Raw genomic sequence first — 17,841 nt, forward strand, 5'->3', positions numbered from 1 at the left:
CGCTGAAGGGGTTGGAGATCCAATTTTTACCATAGTTACCAGCAGAGTCCCCCTGAATGTTATCCCAGGAGTTACCAGCAGAGTCTTTCAGAATGTTCTAATTATGAAGAATTAATCCAATATAAGTGATCTGGAAAGGGATTGAAAACTGAAGAAACTGAGTTTGCTGGTTGATTTAAAATTAGGTAAGAGAATAAATCTGTGTGTGATTTTTAAGGTGTTACTGAGTAGCTGAAGTAGGTGAAAGATACAAAGAATACAAGAGAGGTGCTTGGACTGTGTGTGCACAGGGATGTGGTCTGAGTTACCTGTTGCTGATCAGAGAGGTGGTTCTGAGAGAGAGATGATACAAGTGGTTCTCTGAAATGTCAATTTAGTTGTCAGCAGCAGTGGGAGATTTAAATGGAACACCACTAAAGCAACACTTTATATTTTGTTCTCTATCATTTTGCTTTATAAATAGGAATCAAACCTTTCTTTTGAACAGCAAAACTGCATCTACATACAGCATCTCCCCCTATTTCTTTCTCCAAAACCAACTGCAAGCACCATTCCCCCTCACCCCTAGCAAACAAAGCACCTCAGGTTGATATTTGAACTCTGCATTGAGGGAGGAATCAGCCCATTTTTGCCTGGTTCTGGTTCCCTCTCCCTGAGCATCTCTTGATCCATGCCAGAGCCTGGACTCTTAGCTGTACAGAGCTGGCAGAGTGACTGTCATAAAACTGGACCCTGAACAGATGTCCTGTCTCAGGTTGGTTACCAGAGCATCATCAGTGCAGCAAGGTGTGGCAGCTCTGTTCTGAGCAAAGTCAGGGCTAGCTCAGACCATCAGTTAAAAGTGTTTTGAAGTCCTCAGATGAACAGCTCTGTCAGCAGATCTGTGACTGCTGCTGAGTATCTGTGACACACAGTAGGTCTCGGGAGACCTTGGAAAGGAAAACTTCCACTTGGGGAGTCTGGGAGAACTTGTAAACTTGCTGGGCTTTTCCTGGATGGCACCTCCCTGCTGATGGCAGTGGATGGACTCGTGGCTACTGTTTCCAAATGTAAAGACCACTCCTGAGAGTGGCTGTACTGGATTTGACCACAGCTTCACTTACAGGTCTCCTAGGCAGGAGCAGAACTCTGCTTGCATTAAGGATGTTTTTGTTTGGAGAGCTTCTGAAGAGGGCTTTTACTGTGAGTGGTTAAAGTTTATATTTGTGTGAGTAAGCAGAAATAGAGTATCTGTATCTATGAATGAAAAGTTGTGATGTAACAGAATTTAAGCACTTCCTGACTAAATTTTTGCAACTTAACCCAGTAAAACAGTGTATATTCCCCAGCAGCAGCAGCAGAACAGTAGTAGATTAGCTGTTGCTTTTTAGCTTTGCCATGCTTGAATTGAGTATAGGATGGTGAGCAGATGCCTTACATTAACAGAGTCTTAATAGTTTGCTGGTTTGGGTAGAACTGTGAAAATTAGACTAGATTAAGGCAGGCTAATGCTGCTGTCAAAACAGTTCTGAATTTGAATATTCGTGGAGTTTTGCTTGCTTAACATGTGACTGTGCCAGAAATGCAAGAGATGAAGGCTGACCTAGCAATAGGAACAACATAAAAATGCTTTGGAGATGTAGCAAGAAATTTGAATGTTATTTTACAAGTCGTGAATTGGCCAAATGATCCTTGTAGAAAGTTTTACTTTTCATTTTTTCTGCAAGGGAAAATGTTATGAGGGGAAAATAATTTTTAAAGAAAAAAAAAAATCTTCTGTTTTATAATTGATCTGATGAAGTTAATATTTTGAATGTGCCTGAAAGCAAATTAACTGAGTAGCTTATAGTTTGCAAAGTGCTGCTGCTGCAATTCATTATTATTTAGAGGCTTCAGGAAGAAATAATTTGACTTAAAGACCCAGGTCTCTGCTTCCAAGTCCATTGCTTTCAGCGAGGGCAGGATCAAGCCCAGATTCCTAGAATGTCTTTCTAGGGTTTCAAAATCAGTTGTAGATTTGCTATCAACATCCTCATTCAATTTTCATGTTTGTATTCCCTTTCACACTGATGCAGACACATCCATATGCACAGGAAATCCTGCTTGGGGGTCCTGTCTGGAGTCTTTCATGCCCCTATTATTAGTGCAGTCAGTTGGTAACTTGTCTAAATCTGATCTGGACACATCCACTCCTTCTCTTCCCCTCTGCTGGGTTGGTTTTCATTACAGTAGTGTCTCTCCCAGCTGCTGTTTTCAGTCAGTTCAGCAGCAGTGCATTCTCACCCTCACTCAGTGATGCCTTGTGAGGTGCAGTAAATTTACTCTACTGACCACTCGCCCAAAATAACAGTGTCAGTTGAGCCTCTGCTTTGAGGTGTCTGCTGCTTTGCTTTGCCTGGTGTCCTGGCCTCCCAATACAGCACCTACAACCTGCTTTGGTGGCCAAAGAACTGAACTGAGGTTCTCAGGAGGTACCAGAAAGGTGTTACTCCACTGGAAGGGAAACAATGTCCTGTGGACCTTGACCATCAAGCTGTCACTCCTTGGAAGGATTACAGACTGGCTGGTTGTCTTGTGGCTCAGGCGCAGAACTGAGTAAAGCCCTTTTTTTTTTTTTTTTTGCCATCTATTCACAGTGCATCTTGGAAGATCATCTTTGATTAGGAAACTACTTTGGATGAAGTATAGTACTTGAAAGTTCATGCTTTTCAGTGTCTTTAGTGGTAGAGTAAATTTTAATCAAATATGTTCCCTTAGCATGTAGATTTCACCCTACTCCTCCTTCCTGTAGTTACTCTTAGTCCTCCCTAAAATTCTGCACTAGAAACTACCTGCAGAGTGCACATGATGCTCAGTGGCTTCAGGGTCAAATTCTGTCCACGTTTAGTGTGGGATCCATTGCCTTCTAAAGTCACAGTCATCAGTTTTTATTATTTCTGCCCTCAGGATTTCTCAGCCTTGCTGGCCCTTGCACAGGCACAGGAAATACAATGCAGGTACAATTTCTTACTAAACTTAACAGCTATGTCTCTGGACACACACAAGCCAAGATTTAAAAATATGATTGATGATCTGGGTGTTTTCAACTGACATCATTAAGGGGTCCCTCTGAGTGTCCCTAAAAGGGATTAGTTTATATGGTCACCTGCTGTGTATGGAGGGATTTCAGTTTGTGACTTTAGAAGTCCATTCCACTCTTATGTACTGGATCTGGACCCTGAGAAACTGTCTTTGGAGTGATAAGGCAGTGCCTTTTCATTCCTAGTCAGAGGGACTAGGTGTTGGGTGGAAGTGTACCAGTTTTTGGTGGTCACCTTCAAAAGGGGATTTTTAAATCCTCATGGTGTTTCTCAAGACTGTTATGAAGCTTTGTGCATCCTTTAAAACAGCAAAGTGGGATGCTGCCATATTGGTGTGTCGGGCAGAAGGAGTCCCATGCTGATGGGACACCATTTTTTGCTTTTCTGCTGATACAAATGGCATGAAGCCTGAGGAGATCAAAAGGAAATTCCCTTCCCTGCTCATTGCACACAGGAGGCTGGTGCTCCTAAGCATGTGAAGTCCTTAGATGACAGCAGATGATTGCTAATAGGATACTGTCTTTCATCCCTGGATCCCTGGTTCAGATGCAGGTCAGGCCAGCAGCACTAAATCTGGCTGCTGTTTGCCTTGGGAGGTGAGCTGCAGGGTGTGTCTGAATTTTGAACAGGGGCACCCGTATCACTGCTGTTTCTCTGAGGGGATTCCAGGTGCTGTAGGTCAATGTTTGTAGCACAGGGCAGAGCAGATCAGCGGGTCTGACCCGTCCCCAGAGCCCGGGGAGCTGTGAGCTGGTGCCAGGTTCCCTCTGGTGGCTGGGGCTCTGTGTGACCAGAGCCCTGCAGGAGCCTTCACTGCCTGCAAACCCGGCTGGGCACACCCTGAGCTTTTGTCCTCTCTGAGGAACCTCTCTCCTCTTTAGGAGGTGGTCAGTACTTTCGGCTTTGCTATGCTGCCGCCATCAAATTTCTGGCATTAAGTAAAAATTCTCTGTGATGTGTTGCTATGTGCACCATCAGCTTGGAGATATTCAGTTTCCTTGTTCCATAGAGCAGGAGAGCTCTTAAAAACTGCATCTGTGGAGATTCACTCCTGTATCAAATCCAGGACTGTAAAACAAACTGAGAAAGAAGCCTGGAGTAAAGTGAGGTCTCTGGTCATCTCTAGTATGCAACAATCATTATGAAAACAGCGTGATTTGGGGAATTAGTAATGAATTAATACCTTCTCTAAAAATGTCATGTTTTCAGTATGAGAAAATGCTCTTGCTTTTGTGTCCATGTTGAGCTGATGAGAAAGGGCTTTTTTTGGTTGCTGGTGAGAGTTCATGTTGCTGGAAGTCACTGGCAGTGGGTGTTGTCACTTCAGGGCCGGCTGGTGCAGCAGGTGAGCCAAGAGTTGATGTTCCTCTCAAGAGCTGTTCTTTCCAGGTCAAGTTAAGATTTATTTTGAAACTTGTTTTATCATTTGGGTTGTTCAGTCTGTTACTGCTCTTTGGGTAAATAGAGAGCTCAGTTTTCTGAGTCTGGCTTCTGTCACCCTCACCTCTCTCCCAGACATACATTTGAGATTTCAGGCATTCCCAGGGTCCAGTGGTTGCTGCCAATGCTCGTTTAGGATCAAGTGACTCATTAAGCATCTGCTTGTACTGGGGGCGAAAATTAAGAGCCAGCTTTGGCTACTGGTAACACATCTCTTGTTTTGGTTGAACTTTATTCTGTCAGTGACTGGTACATCAGAATACAGTGGAATCCCACATGTCCAGATGGGAGAAGGATCCAGAATATCCCATTGTTGCCTGGGCAATTCTTGCAGTTGAATCTTGTAAGATTTCTGACACATGCATGTTTGGTCTTAACATTTTCATTTTTCAACATCCTAAGGAGAACAGAACAAAATTTTAACTCAGTCTTGTCATTATGTGATAATTAATTAATAATTATATTTTTTCATGGAGTTAGAGACACAAACACTAGCCATTTAATTCCCAATATACCCTTGTGCTTCTCTCTGGGTCCACATATTTCTGGGCAAACATTTTAGCTGACATTGCTTGGTCAAGGCGCATATTTAAGAAAAGAAGTCATTCTTACACTGGAAGAAAAATGTACACAAACACCGTGGAAGGCTTGATCTTCAAAGGAAAGCTTTAGTAGCTAATGAGTTTTTTTCCAATAGATAGATACCCTGGTTAAAGAGTGGAGTTAGCAAGAGAGGGATATTGTTGGTGTTACTGTACTTGCTGTAGCTATTTGAGACTATGCATGAGACACAGGAATACTTCCAGCCATGGACATCTTTATGGGAGGAAAGGCCACAGGTTCAAGATGGATGGGAGCCACAGCACGTTTCAGCCAGGTCTGTGATCTGGAAAATATGGGGTTCTCATTTTATTTGTCCTCTACAATTTGGACATGCACAGTGTAACCTGGTCTCCATGCTTTATAGCATTTCAAGATTCTGGGTAAAAGGCACAGCAGTATTGCATCCTGGCTTTGTCCCAAAGGACCAGAATTTTGTTTGCTGCTTTGCAGAATGGGATGTCTGCAACAGTGCACTGCTTGCAGAGAGGGCAAATGTTTTGTATCTGTGATTGGGGATGGCATTAAGGGGAGATTTTGATCCTCAGAACATTCTCATTCAGGATGGTGAGATTTCAGTTTAGATCAGGATTTCACAAATATTTCTAGCCAGAGAAACCACTGGCTGATGCCAGGCAAGCAATGTTTATAGTGGTATCCCTGTCACAGTTTTGGAACTTTGATCATGGGACAATCTCTCCTAACATTCCCCATCTTGTTTTCCAGATCTGGAGATAAGCAGTGATCTCAACAGTGATGACTTTGAATATGAGGATGAAGCAAAACTCGTTATCTTTCCTGACCACTATGAAATCTCATTACCCAACATAGAAGAGCTACCAGCACTGGTCAGTGAGTGTGTGGAAGTGACCATAGGAATTGTCTCCTTTTTCTGTTTTTATCAAGATGGTGCCTTGGTTTTTTATGTGCAGTGATTTTTTGGACATAAAGATCCTTCTTTGGCAGCTATAATAGAGTATTAGTAATTTTTAAAACTGATTTTTGTTTCTTGGATTTCCTTCTGTCTTCTGTATTCCTTCCCTTATTATGGTGCCAGCTTCTCCTAGGGAAGCTCACATAGTACACATGCTTACTCTCCTGCTAAAATAATGACGACAGTCTAAAAGATTAGATGCATATTTGAGTATATAAATAGTCCTACTGATAAGCAGTTCTGTATGTGGTTAGCAATAGGCTGAATGCCAGTTTCTGTCCAGTCACTGAGTCGTGTAAGGCTTTGACTGACATCCATTTGTCTTGCAGGTGACGATAGCTTGTGATGCACTCCTCAGTGCAAAATCACCCTACAGGAAGCAGGAACCAGACTCCTGGGAAGAAGAGCTGCAGGCATCTAAACATGCTAAGACACTTGTACAGTTAGACAATGGTGTTAGAATTCCCCCCAGGTGAGGGCAATTGTAGGTTCTCTAATTCAGTCCAGGGTAACTGAACTAAAGGAACTCAGCCCACCGACCCCTCTGGGCTGGGTGTGTGGGTTGGTGTCCTGGGGTGACTTTATGATGCTTGTATCCCCAGCTGATGCTTGTATTCCCAATTGGGAAGCACAGAACTGGCTCCTGCCTTACATGTTCCTGCTGTTTCTCCCTGTTTTGTCTGGCAGTGGTTGGAAGTGCTCCAAGTGTGACCTGCGGGAGAACCTGTGGCTGAACCTGACCGATGGCTCTGTGCTCTGTGGGAAGTGGTTCTTTGATGGCAGTGGGGGCAATGGCCATGCCATGGAGCACTACAAGGAGACAGGTTATCCCCTGGCAGTGAAGCTGGGAACCATCACTCCTGATGGAGCAGGTCAGCCCCGTGGCATGTTCTGACATGAGGTACCTCCTGTGCATGAGACTGACAGTGTGTGTCTCCTACCAGCTGGGTTTGTGCTTCTAGTGCAAAGTGTTTGAGAGTGTGAAAGGAAACTCTGTGAGTCTGTGAATGATGATCAGGGTTGAGGGGAATATGACACACACTCCATTCTGAGAAAGCCCATACCTGTTTTATCTGCTCATTTTATATTTTCTATAAATATTTTGGAGTGTTTGCATAGTACTGGGCTTATTACATAAGAACGGTATTAATCTGAAACAACAGAATCTGGAGAAACAATATTTTTTAGTTCTGCTACATTTCCTAGGGCAAATGGTTCAACTTTCTGTAGCAAAGAAACAACAACAGGCTAATGAGCTTTTTAAATTTAAAAGTCTGTTTGTAACAGCATGTATGGGTTTTTTAATCATAATGGAAACTCCTCTTTTTCCTTGTTGAACAAAATGTTGCTGAAACAGTCTAATGAACTCTCATCTTCATGGGGCTGCTGTGATGCTCATTTGTAAAATGTGTGATGATCTTGAGAGGGGAAAAAAGCTGTAGCTGTATCCTTGTTTGCATATTCTCCAAGTGTGATGTTCTGCAGTGTTGCTGTGGAGGGGATTATGGTGTGTGAGGATTAGATGGAATAAAAACACAAGGAGCTGAAAAAGTCATAAGCAAAGAGATCTTTTGTTGCAGCTGCATGGAGAAGTAAAAATGGAAGAACACATAGCATGATTATATTTTGGCTTTAGTGCTTATGACTACAGAGATGAAAAATTGCTGTTTAGAGCAGCCCTTTTTTTAACAAGCATCATTTGAGAGCTTTTCTAAGTCCTATTCAGTGTTGAGGAAGGGCGACTGTAGTCAGATTCAACCAGCTGTGCCACAGAAACACTAAGCAAAAGCCATTATTTTCTCTCCCAGATGGAATATTATTTCCTTGCATGAGCTTGGTCTTGGATGATTTCTATCCAAATCTCTCAGTTATTGAAGGTGTTTAGGATTTGCCCAGCTGTAGGTTTCAACTGCATCTACAAAACAGGATATTCTGTAGTGGGCTTTTTTCAGAATTTTTTCTTTTCTTTCCCATCTTTAGCAGCAATACTTGTTTCCTTATGGCTTCTGTCCTTGTGCCTCCCACTGATCAGCTGCTTCCTCTCTTATGTGGCCTTTGGGATAACAAAGGACAGGCTGTCATCCTCCCCTCTGAATGAGAGGCACCAGCTGTTCTCCACAGACCTTTGTTCTTCTGGATGATGTTTACTTGGTTTCCCTTTAGAAAAGTCTTCCCTCCCCCAACCTTCCTTGTTCCTTTTCAGTAATTATTCTGTCTCTGATCTATATTTCTGCAGTACTCATAACCTGTCGATGGGGCTGGGTGATAGATGAGCTTCAGGAAGGAGGCTCTGTGCTTGATAGTGACAGAAAATCTGTCTGTTTGCTGCTTCCCTGGGTTAAGGGTGAAGAGGTGATGGTCCTGACATAATTTATTCCTTTTGCACATCAGAAGGAAGGAGAAGGCAGTGGTGCCACTATTCCACTGACACTCACCCTACATGTACACAGAGGAAAGAGCTCTTTGTCTTGCTCTGAGAAATCTGTGCTGTGTACACTGTGAAAGGTTTCTGAGGCGTTGGCCCCATTTTGTAGCATTCTGTCAGCAGACGCATCTGGGATCAGGACAGAAATTGAACCAAGCTTCTCTTCCACTCCTGTACCTTGGACAGGGCACACCAGGGAGTCAGAGTTGTTTGCCTCAGTGGGCTGAGCACTGGGCAGGCTGTGCTACCTGCTGCCTCTTTTGACAGTGCCACTTGATTTTATTTCCAGTCACTGTGAGGTTGCTTGTCTGGAATAGACTGAGGCATGGAATTGGGCACTGGCAGTGGGAAACCCCTTGTGATGGTGCTTGAAGGAGTTGTTTTGTGGGTGCTAATCTTAGCAGTTGTCAGATACTTTTGGGGGAATCCTCAGCCACTTCTTTTTTAGAGACAGTGTTACCATTGCCTGTCACCATCTAAGTAGGAAGGAGAGATGTCTGCACAGTCAGACAGGTGTAAATCTTGAGCTGTGGAGAAAATTAAGTCAAGTAGCATTGACAGTTTTATTTTCTTAAAATAATATAGATCATAGTGACTATTATCAGGAAAAAGCTTTCCACCCAGGGAATGGCTTGGCACTTGAAAATATCCCCAGGGAAGTGGTCACAGCACTAAGCCTGAGTTCAAAATGTATTTGGGCAACAGTCTCAGGCCTGTGGTGGGATCTTTGTGCATCCTGCACAGGGCCAGGAGTTGGACTGGATGATACTCATGGGTCTCTTCCAACTCAGCATATTTTATGATTTTTTTTCTCTGTTTAATAACATTCTGTGTTGCCTGTTGTCTTAAATTTATCTTGGTGGGTTTTGCCCCCTTCCACTCTCTTTTCTCCCTTTCTCACTCTAATGACACCAGGTCCTTGTGTGTCACAATTGCTGACTTGTCCACATTCCTCATCTATCACAGTCTGTATGACAACACTGCTAGACCTGTGTTTGGCAGCTCTTATCTTCTGTCTTGGATTTTTTGAAACAAGTGAATTCAGTCTTTCTCCCATGAACTCAGGCTACACAGCAGGAAGTACTGAAGTATAACATGAGCTGGGCTTGAGCAGAACATTAGTCCTGTGTTCCACTTCTGCTGCTCTGGGCCAGTAGTCCCAGGTGATTTGCTCTCTCCAGTTGTCAGAGGAGAGGGAAAACAATGTCAAAAGCTTCCACACTGGAAGCAGTCACCCAAGCTCAGTTGCTGTGTAATCTCACTCCATCAGGTGTTTGAACTTTTCGGGATCCTCTGGCTGTGCAGTGAGCTCACCAGAACACTATGGGAATGTTGTGATGCCATGTGTGTGGATGAACAGTCGTGTCTTCTGGGGGCATTTGCTACCACACAGAGGAATTCCAGCAGATGGGCAGCTCCAGCCACGCACATGCCAGGAAGGTCATGGGCACCAGTGTTAGTGGGGCATCTGATGGCTGATCTGCAGCTGGCAGCACAGCTCAAAGCACAGCTCCCTGCTCTTCCACAGGGCTGCTCAATGCTAAAAGTTAGTCTCTGAGTTCTTGGCTAACCTTCAATCTATCATTTCAGCGTGGGTTTGGTACTAGCAGACCTCAAGGAGAATGGCTTTTTTTAAAGGGGATGGACTGAGTCAGAGCCAGGGGCTGCAGCTGCCAGGAGAGGCCAGGGTAAGGATCTTCCAGAAGTGATATTTGTGCTGTGAGCAGCCTTTATCTGTGCTCCTGCTCTCTCCTCCTGAGTTTGTTTCTCTTCCTTTCTCTGGCTGAGCTTTCTCTGTCAGCCTAGGACTGGTCTTAAGGAGCAAGGTCACTGTGAGAAACTGCTGGGCAGGAAGGAAACTTGTTTGAGGGAAATGCAGGGACATTGGCACAGGAGCTCTGGATTTTGGTATAAGGAGACACCAAAGCAGTCATTGGCTACAGAGGTGGAGACCTGATCAGAGAAAAGATGGAAGGCCTGTTCAAGTCTTACAAGTGCATGTCTTATCATTTCTAGCCTTGTATGATGCCTGCAGCTTTATTATTATTTGTTCAAGTAGGTGAAGCCTGCTCTGAACTCTGTGTCATTATAGGTCTTTCTAGGTAAACTCTAAAAAAGAATGTTTTTACTTTCAATTTTTTGTCCTTTTTTTGCATTTATTAAACTTGGTTTCATATTGAAAATATCATCATTAGACATACTGCTTCCCTTCACAGTCTGAACTGTGTCCTGCCAGAATGTTTATGGGCTTTTACTTAAGGCTGTAAAGGCCTATCACAGAGAACTGAAATCTAAATCTCCCATACAATAAAGCAAGACACCTCACTTAGAAAATCAGCCTTTCACAAGGTTAGATTAATCTTGGAAGTCCAATCCAGTGGTGTGTAATCCAAAAACCTTCTTTATTCTAATAAAGAATTTCTCTGTTCTTCCTGCATCTCTGTGTGAAAAGGGCAAAAGTGGATTTCTTAAACTGTACTAAAAATTGAAGTACTATTGTCAATAGTGAGTTGGTGTGATATACTCACAGATTTAATGGGTCTGTCTGTGTCTAGTAGCTCTACAAAAATTCATAATCTCTTTTTGTCATGTTTAAGATATGGGCTGGCTACATATCTGAGAACTTTGCATGCCCTGTTCCTTGCTTTTCCTACAAATTTCTTATTTTGGGGAGAGGAAATACTATGATCCCTATAAATGTTATTAGACTTTAATACTATAGAAGCAAATAATTTCTTTTGAGGAGAGTGCTTGAGGTGATGGTGTTAAAATATTTACTGAGCTGTGTGCTTGTCCCTCCACTTCTCTGCTGGCCAGAACCAAACTTGGAGAATATGAACAAAGCATTTTGTACAGGCAGCCCAGTGCTGAGAATGCAGTGTTGGTAAACAGAGAGAAGGGACAACATTTGATCCTGGGGCTCACTGGTTTCTCTCTGCCTTTGCAGATGTCTATTCCTTTGATGAAGAGGAGCCGGTTTTAGATCCGCATATAGCAAAACATTTGGCACACTTTGGGATTGATATGCTGCAGATGCAAGTGGTAGGAAATCCATCTTTTATTTTAGCTTGTTGTTCACCTGTTTGTTCACTTGGGGGTGGGAGAGAAACAGGAGAGGAATGACACCTGTATTTGTGACCTGTATTCTTCAGACTGTTGTGACTATTCAGTTCTGTAAAGTTCAGCCACGTAATTTGGAGGTTGTTGTCTGAGTTCTGAGTAAATCAGTGCTCTCAAATGCAGAAGTTGCCTTCTGGAAGAGGTACCTTGTGGTCTCTAGTTTACATTTTTCACTTTTCCTGTGATGTACCATTTGTCTTCAAGATGGAAAACCTCATTCAATTAGAGAAAAATGTCTAGGATATTTAATTACAGTGAGTGAAGGAAAGCCTATTGCATGTGCAAACAGATATAGTTCATGAGCCAAAAGAAGCTAAGCAACAGATAAGCTAAAAAGTGGCAGAAAGTTCTTAATATAAATTTCAGTTTAGGTTTTGCCAATAAATACATTAGAAAATGAGAAAAATATATTCTCTCAAGTCTAGAAAACAGCATGGTCAAAGGTGTGGCAAGGTAGAAAGGGACAGAGGAAGAAAGGATTCTCTCTGTGTGTTTTAGTAACAAAGTACTTCTGATAACTTGTGTCTTAGTGGATGTTGATTCAAATTCTCTTTAAATGGTGTAAGAAATCAGAATAGGTTATGCTTATAAAGACAGGAGTAGCTTTTGTGGCCATGTTGGTTTTTTGGTTTTATTTTTTTAACCCAAGCATACAACCTAGTATTGCTACCTGGAGAAGATTAAAATGTTAACAAGGAACAAACCTGCCACTGGTTAAGTGTATTTCATTGTCCAAGCGATGAGAAAATTATAATAATTGAAATGATAGAGAAGAGTTAAACTGTGTTTTCGAAATATAATACTAATAATATTTTTGGTATAATAATGTCCTTGTCAGGATCATGAATAAAAAATTTCTTTTATCCAAATCATTCTGGAAAGCCTGTTTTACTCAGAAGCCTTGAATAACTAGTCTTAACTGTTGCAAAGGTTTCACCTGTGGTCTTTGGTCTGTACAATTCTTTGAGAAGTGGCAGAGTAGTGCCAGCAGTAAATGACACTGTCGTGACCTGCACCTACAGGCTGAAGGCTGAGTGTAAAGGGGAGAAACTTCAGTGTCACAAATTATTGGCTTTTACCATCTGAAAGAAGGGAAGAGTTCTTGGATCTGCAGCTCTTCATGTGGTTTGTTTGTTATGAGCAGCTCCTACAGCAGCAGATATTCCTGGCCATTACAAAGGGAATAGGAGACCTGAAAAAGTGCAGTGTTTGATGCTGAGGCTGGAGGTCACAGGGCTGAGAGAAGTGAAGCTCCCAGCTGGGACTGAGGTCACGACTGGGAGCACTCAAAGAGCCGGTGGCTGTGCTAAAGAACCAAGGGTGCATTGGAGGAACAAACTGCTGGCTTCCTGACCCTCACCTTCCCCTACCTGCAGGATTTGCCTCCCCTTGCCCATTGATTTGGCTCTTCATTTCTTGGAGCATAGCTCACAAAGTTGGTGGTGATGGTGGCAGCAGCATAATTATGGCAGAAGCTAAAGAGACTGAGATGAAAATCTTGTTGCTTTCAGACAGAGAATGGGCTCAGAGATAATGACATAAAGCCAAGAGTCTCAGAATGGGAAGTGATTCAGGAAGCTGGTGTAAAACTCAAGCCCATGTATGGCCCAGGATACACTGGCATGAAGAACCTGGGAAACAGCTGCTACCTCAATGCTGTCATGCAAGCCATTTTCAGCATCCCAGAGTTCCAGCGAGCGTAAGTAGCTCCAAACTACCTCTTGTCACCAGCTGCTGCATGCATCAATTAATTGTTTTTCTAAAAAAAAAGTTATTTTAGTTTTTATCTCCCCTTCAAAGAGGTCTCCTTCAGTCAGTTCAGTGGCTGCTTGGAGGATTTAGTGACTGTTTTGGTCTGTTCTGGAACAGGCTGGAACAAAAACTACAATCTGAAATAAAAACTGTCTCAGTTTCAGTGCTGGGAAATCAGATGCCACCTTGTGAATTTGATGTCCCAGTCTCTGCTTTTTATATACAGATACACATATCTCTATTTACCTGGATATGATCAGTATTACATTAGGGAGGTTGTACTGGCCTGTGCAGAATCACTGCAGGAGTCATTCTGTGCTCCAGTGTGATTTGTGCCAAAAACTGGCACAAACGTGTTGATATTGATCCATCCTAGTGCAAAACACTGCACCTGTTGCATGCAGGTCTGGCTAAGGTGGGGAGTTATCAGAGACACATTTTAATTAAAATTAAAAAAAAAAAAAAAGACAAGAATCATGTAAATGTATTCTTCCATTGAATAATTAAGAGAGTAAAAGACAAAAGCATAATAGAAAAATATGAAATAGTCCCGACTGATCAAAGCTGAACACATCACTCCAAGTAGAGAAAGCCTTTTATAAAGAACAGTCTGTGGTTTGAAATAAAATTCAGAGTGCCCTTTCCTTCCAAAGCAGCAGTAGTGTATGTGCTGGAAGTGAAGCTTTTACATTTTGGAAACCCTCCCAGGTTTTCATGTTGGAGAAGAGGGAGAAAACTTATGTTTATTTTCTTTGTTAGCCTTGTGCAGTACAGTCTGTAAATTCACTTAGTGCCAGCTCTTTTACCTCCACTGTTGAAAAATATCAAAATGGACTTTCTTAAGGAAGATCATTTTCCACAGCGTGGTCCTGGCAGTTACCTGGAGGACTTAGTGTCATCAAAATAATGGAGATCTTTGATGAGAGAGGGACCAGCACCATGACCATACCTACCCAGCCTGATCTTTCCTGTGCTCAAGGGCAACAATGCTCAGAGGGTGCTGCTGAATGCTTGACTTTCCACCAGGCTGGCTAGAACAATGTTTCCCTCAGTGTTATCAGAATTGCTTCTCTTGTGAAACTCAATAAAAATGTTCTTTTTACATATTTTGGTCCTGATACAAACCTGAATTTACTTGGCTACGTTGGTTGGGAGTAGAAAGTACACTGGTTGTCAACTCAGCTCTGAGGTTTTGACCAACACCGTCCTGCAGCTTTTGCAAGATTAAGGAATAGAATGTAAATTCCAGATGAACAACACAGCCATATTCTTTAAAGCTAGAAGCTTCCAAGTAAATGTCCTCAATGGTCATTTCTTAATTTCTTTACTATTATTTTTCCATGACAGAAGCAGTCATTGGGAATAGATTGAACTATTAAGCTGCAATATTTGAATGTTTCTGCTTTGCTCTTTCTCCCCAGGTATGTGGGAAACCTTCCACGAATATTTGACTACTCCCCTCTTGATCCAACACAAGATTTCAACACTCAGATGTAAGTGACATTTCTTGGTTTTTTACTTGGTCAAGTTAAATAGAATCTAAATGATTTAATGGCAGAATGTCTTTTCATGAGCTCACAAGTGAGATGTGGCACAGGGAGAATGAGAAGATTTGACCCCTTAGTTGCAGGTAATGATGGTTCATCAAGGAGTCAAAAACACTAAACTTCATTATTTTTGCTCGAAGTAAGTCTTATTTTCTGTTTTTCTCACGTGTTTGTTTCCCCCTCCCCACTTTCTTCCTTACAGGGCTAAACTGGGACATGGCCTCCTTTCAGGCCAATACTCTAAGCCACCCATGAAATCTGAGCTCATTGAGCAGGTGATGAAAGAAGAACACAAGGTATTTGCCTGAGTTTGTACAGCCTGGTAACTAGGTAAAAGTGATATCCTGAGAAAAGGGAACAGGTGCTGGGCATTGAGGAACACGTGTGGATCCAGCATGGATGGGATGCTTAGCAAGGTGGAATGTGCAGATTACTAAGTCAGGGATAAATTAGTCAGGCACTATTTGTGCAGTGCATCAAAGGCAGGCACTGGTCCTGCTGATGAAGTGCTCTACTGCTCCAGTGATGAGTGCAAATGTTCACAGAACTTGCAACCAATGTTTATCTTCTCAGAGGAACAACAACAACAACAGTGTTGTGCAGAGAGCCCTGGAAGCAAACAGCTAAACCCTCTTTAAATTTCTGACAGAAGTATAAATAGCTAAAGAATTGTTTCCAGGAGGTGTCTGACAATACTCCACTTGATTTCAGGAGAAGCTGTCCAGGTAATGCAAGATTAGGTGGTGCTGGATGGGCCATGCAGAGCCACAGGAGTAAAGCTTCTGCCACAGAGGGATGGTGGTGGTTGCCATAGAAATAGATATTTTCCTCTACCTTCGTCTGTCAATTATTGACAAAGGAATTTCTCCTGAAATCAGAATGTCAGTAAGATTTTGGACAGACAGAGCATCTGGTACAGAGTAGTTTGCATGATCTGGAAGTTGTGTGTCTCCCAAGTAATTGCTTCATACAGTGGCAGTTTGTTGTTTTGGAACAGCAAATGAATCCTGTTTGTTCCCATTGAATAAAGTTCAAGACTTATCCACACTCCACTGGGAAAAAGGAATAGTGGGACAGATTTCAGCAAACTCCATACATTGAATTGTGTGTACTGACTGACCTGCTTTCCTGAACTCATACAGGTTGTGGCTGCAGAATATTGTGCTGGAAGTTCAGGGATCTGAATCCTTGGAATAAAGCTACACCTCCATGTTTAGCTCAGCAGCCACTATTAGATGAGATACTGAGAACACTTTAGTGACAGATGGTATAAAACTCTGTCAGGCTGTAGTAGGCATCTACTGACATTTAACAGTACTTATGTTCATTAGTTCAGTTTAATGAAGCTAAAGTTGCATGCATAAAGTTACTTCCTTATCAAGGAATTCATAGTATATATTAGGAGTTGAAACAGCATTTGTAGCTTTTTTTGCTTGTGGTACTGATGATTTATTTACAGAAAAAGTCAGGTATAGATATTTTCTCTATTCCTTCACTCTTGGAATACAAATCTATGGTCTTTTCAGACTGAGGATGCCATTTTGTTTGTTTGTTTGTTTGCATAGCATTTTAGGCCTTAAATGTTTTTAAGTGCTTCTGTTTTGTGTCTATAATATCAATTATTCATTTTACTTTTATTCCTTCACTTTTTCCCCCCCCTTCTTCATGCAAAGAGGTTCTCAATCTTTCTGAGCCTTTGGAATTCATCCAAAGTTTTGGGGAGTTATTGTCTGTAAAAGCATTCATATGAGATCTGCAGTGGTCCAGCACAATCTATATTTAGCTAAACTGTTTTGCAACTGTTGATGGGGAAAGTATGCCAGGTATTCTGGAAATATTCGTGGTCCTGTGGAGTTGAAATTTTTCACCACAGAAGTTTAGCCTGGAAATGGCAGCATTTTTCTTGGACCCACTTTAGCATTAGAAAGAAGCTAAAAATGCCTAAAGGGTCATCAGCCAGGGCTTGATTTTCTTCTTAGAACTTTAACATTTCTTCTGTTTTTTTTTTTGAGGTGAGATTGCAAGATTCAGTCCTTTTTTTGCAGACTGTCACACAAGGCACGTTTCTCTTCTCCCTCCTCAAGTGGCTGAGTACAAAGTGCATAGGTGGAAGCAGGCTTGATTCCAAACTCAGTGCATTATGCAGCAGGGCAAGTGTGCCACATTCCTGCTTCTGGCATAGGAAGAAGCCTGGGATGTTGTAATGGGAGCTACTTTATGCACTTCTCTCCCCAGCCCTGGTTTTGATGAAACCAGGGCTGGGGAGAGAAGTGCAGTTGAGGACACTGAAGCAATACATAACCCAGGATGCAGAAATCCCTAGAACATCTCTCTGTCCAAGCAGCACTGAGACTCTGCCTCTTGATGGGAGCCTTTGTGGTTGGTGGTGTACTTCCAAAAATTGAGTAACCATTTAAAAATGAGAATCTGCTTCTGATTTCAGTGGGTCTAGGAATACTGCACCCTGGTAAAACGAAGAAAAAAAAAAGCTCTTCTAGTGTGTGTTTTATATGGCCTCCACTTCATACTGCTTCTTCTATTTTTATATTTATATGACAGCTCAAGTGTAGTGAGGAATGAGATTGGCTGACAGCCTCTGAGAGCTCCTAAAGGTTATACTTTTGCTTGGATTGTCTAGAAAACTATTTGGTTTCATGGATGGTGACGGCAAATCTGAGTAATAGATTCTGACCCCTTCAAAAATGTTATTTGAAGGGCATAATAGCTAGTGTTGCCTTGAGGATCTGGAATGGTTGGAGAGGTTCTTAAAACAGTCTAAAGGATTAGAAAGTCAAAGCCAGGACTGTCTTGGAAGCCAGAGATTTTCTAATTTAGGGCAGTTTCCTCCTGATGTAACAGAATGGCCGAAGGCACTAAGTTAGGGTTTTCAACATGAACAACACCTGCAAATTGCAAATTCATGTCTGCTCTTAACAACCCACCTGGGAATGCTGCTGCACACAT

At 42.2% G+C, this 17,841-nt stretch overlaps 1 protein-coding gene across 1 annotated transcript in view; it reads left to right on the plus strand.

Moving 5' to 3' along the window:
- The window catches only part of USP13 (ubiquitin specific peptidase 13), a 49,640-nt gene that overhangs the window by 17,025 nt on the left and 14,774 nt on the right, over nucleotides 1-17,841 (plus strand). The window contains exons 4-10 of the mRNA XM_083868370.1: nucleotides 5,826-5,947; nucleotides 6,363-6,505; nucleotides 6,721-6,905; nucleotides 11,406-11,500; nucleotides 13,090-13,277; nucleotides 14,752-14,823; nucleotides 15,080-15,173. Of these exons, the coding sequence (XP_083724496.1) occupies nucleotides 5,826-5,947; nucleotides 6,363-6,505; nucleotides 6,721-6,905; nucleotides 11,406-11,500; nucleotides 13,090-13,277; nucleotides 14,752-14,823; nucleotides 15,080-15,173 (899 nt within the window). The remainder of the gene's footprint in view (nucleotides 1-5,825; nucleotides 5,948-6,362; nucleotides 6,506-6,720; nucleotides 6,906-11,405; nucleotides 11,501-13,089; nucleotides 13,278-14,751; nucleotides 14,824-15,079; nucleotides 15,174-17,841) is intronic.

This window comes from Zosterops lateralis (genome assembly GCF_965231275.1).
Source record: "Zosterops lateralis genome assembly, chromosome: 10".
NCBI classification, from domain to species: Eukaryota; Metazoa; Chordata; class Aves; order Passeriformes; family Zosteropidae; genus Zosterops; species Zosterops lateralis.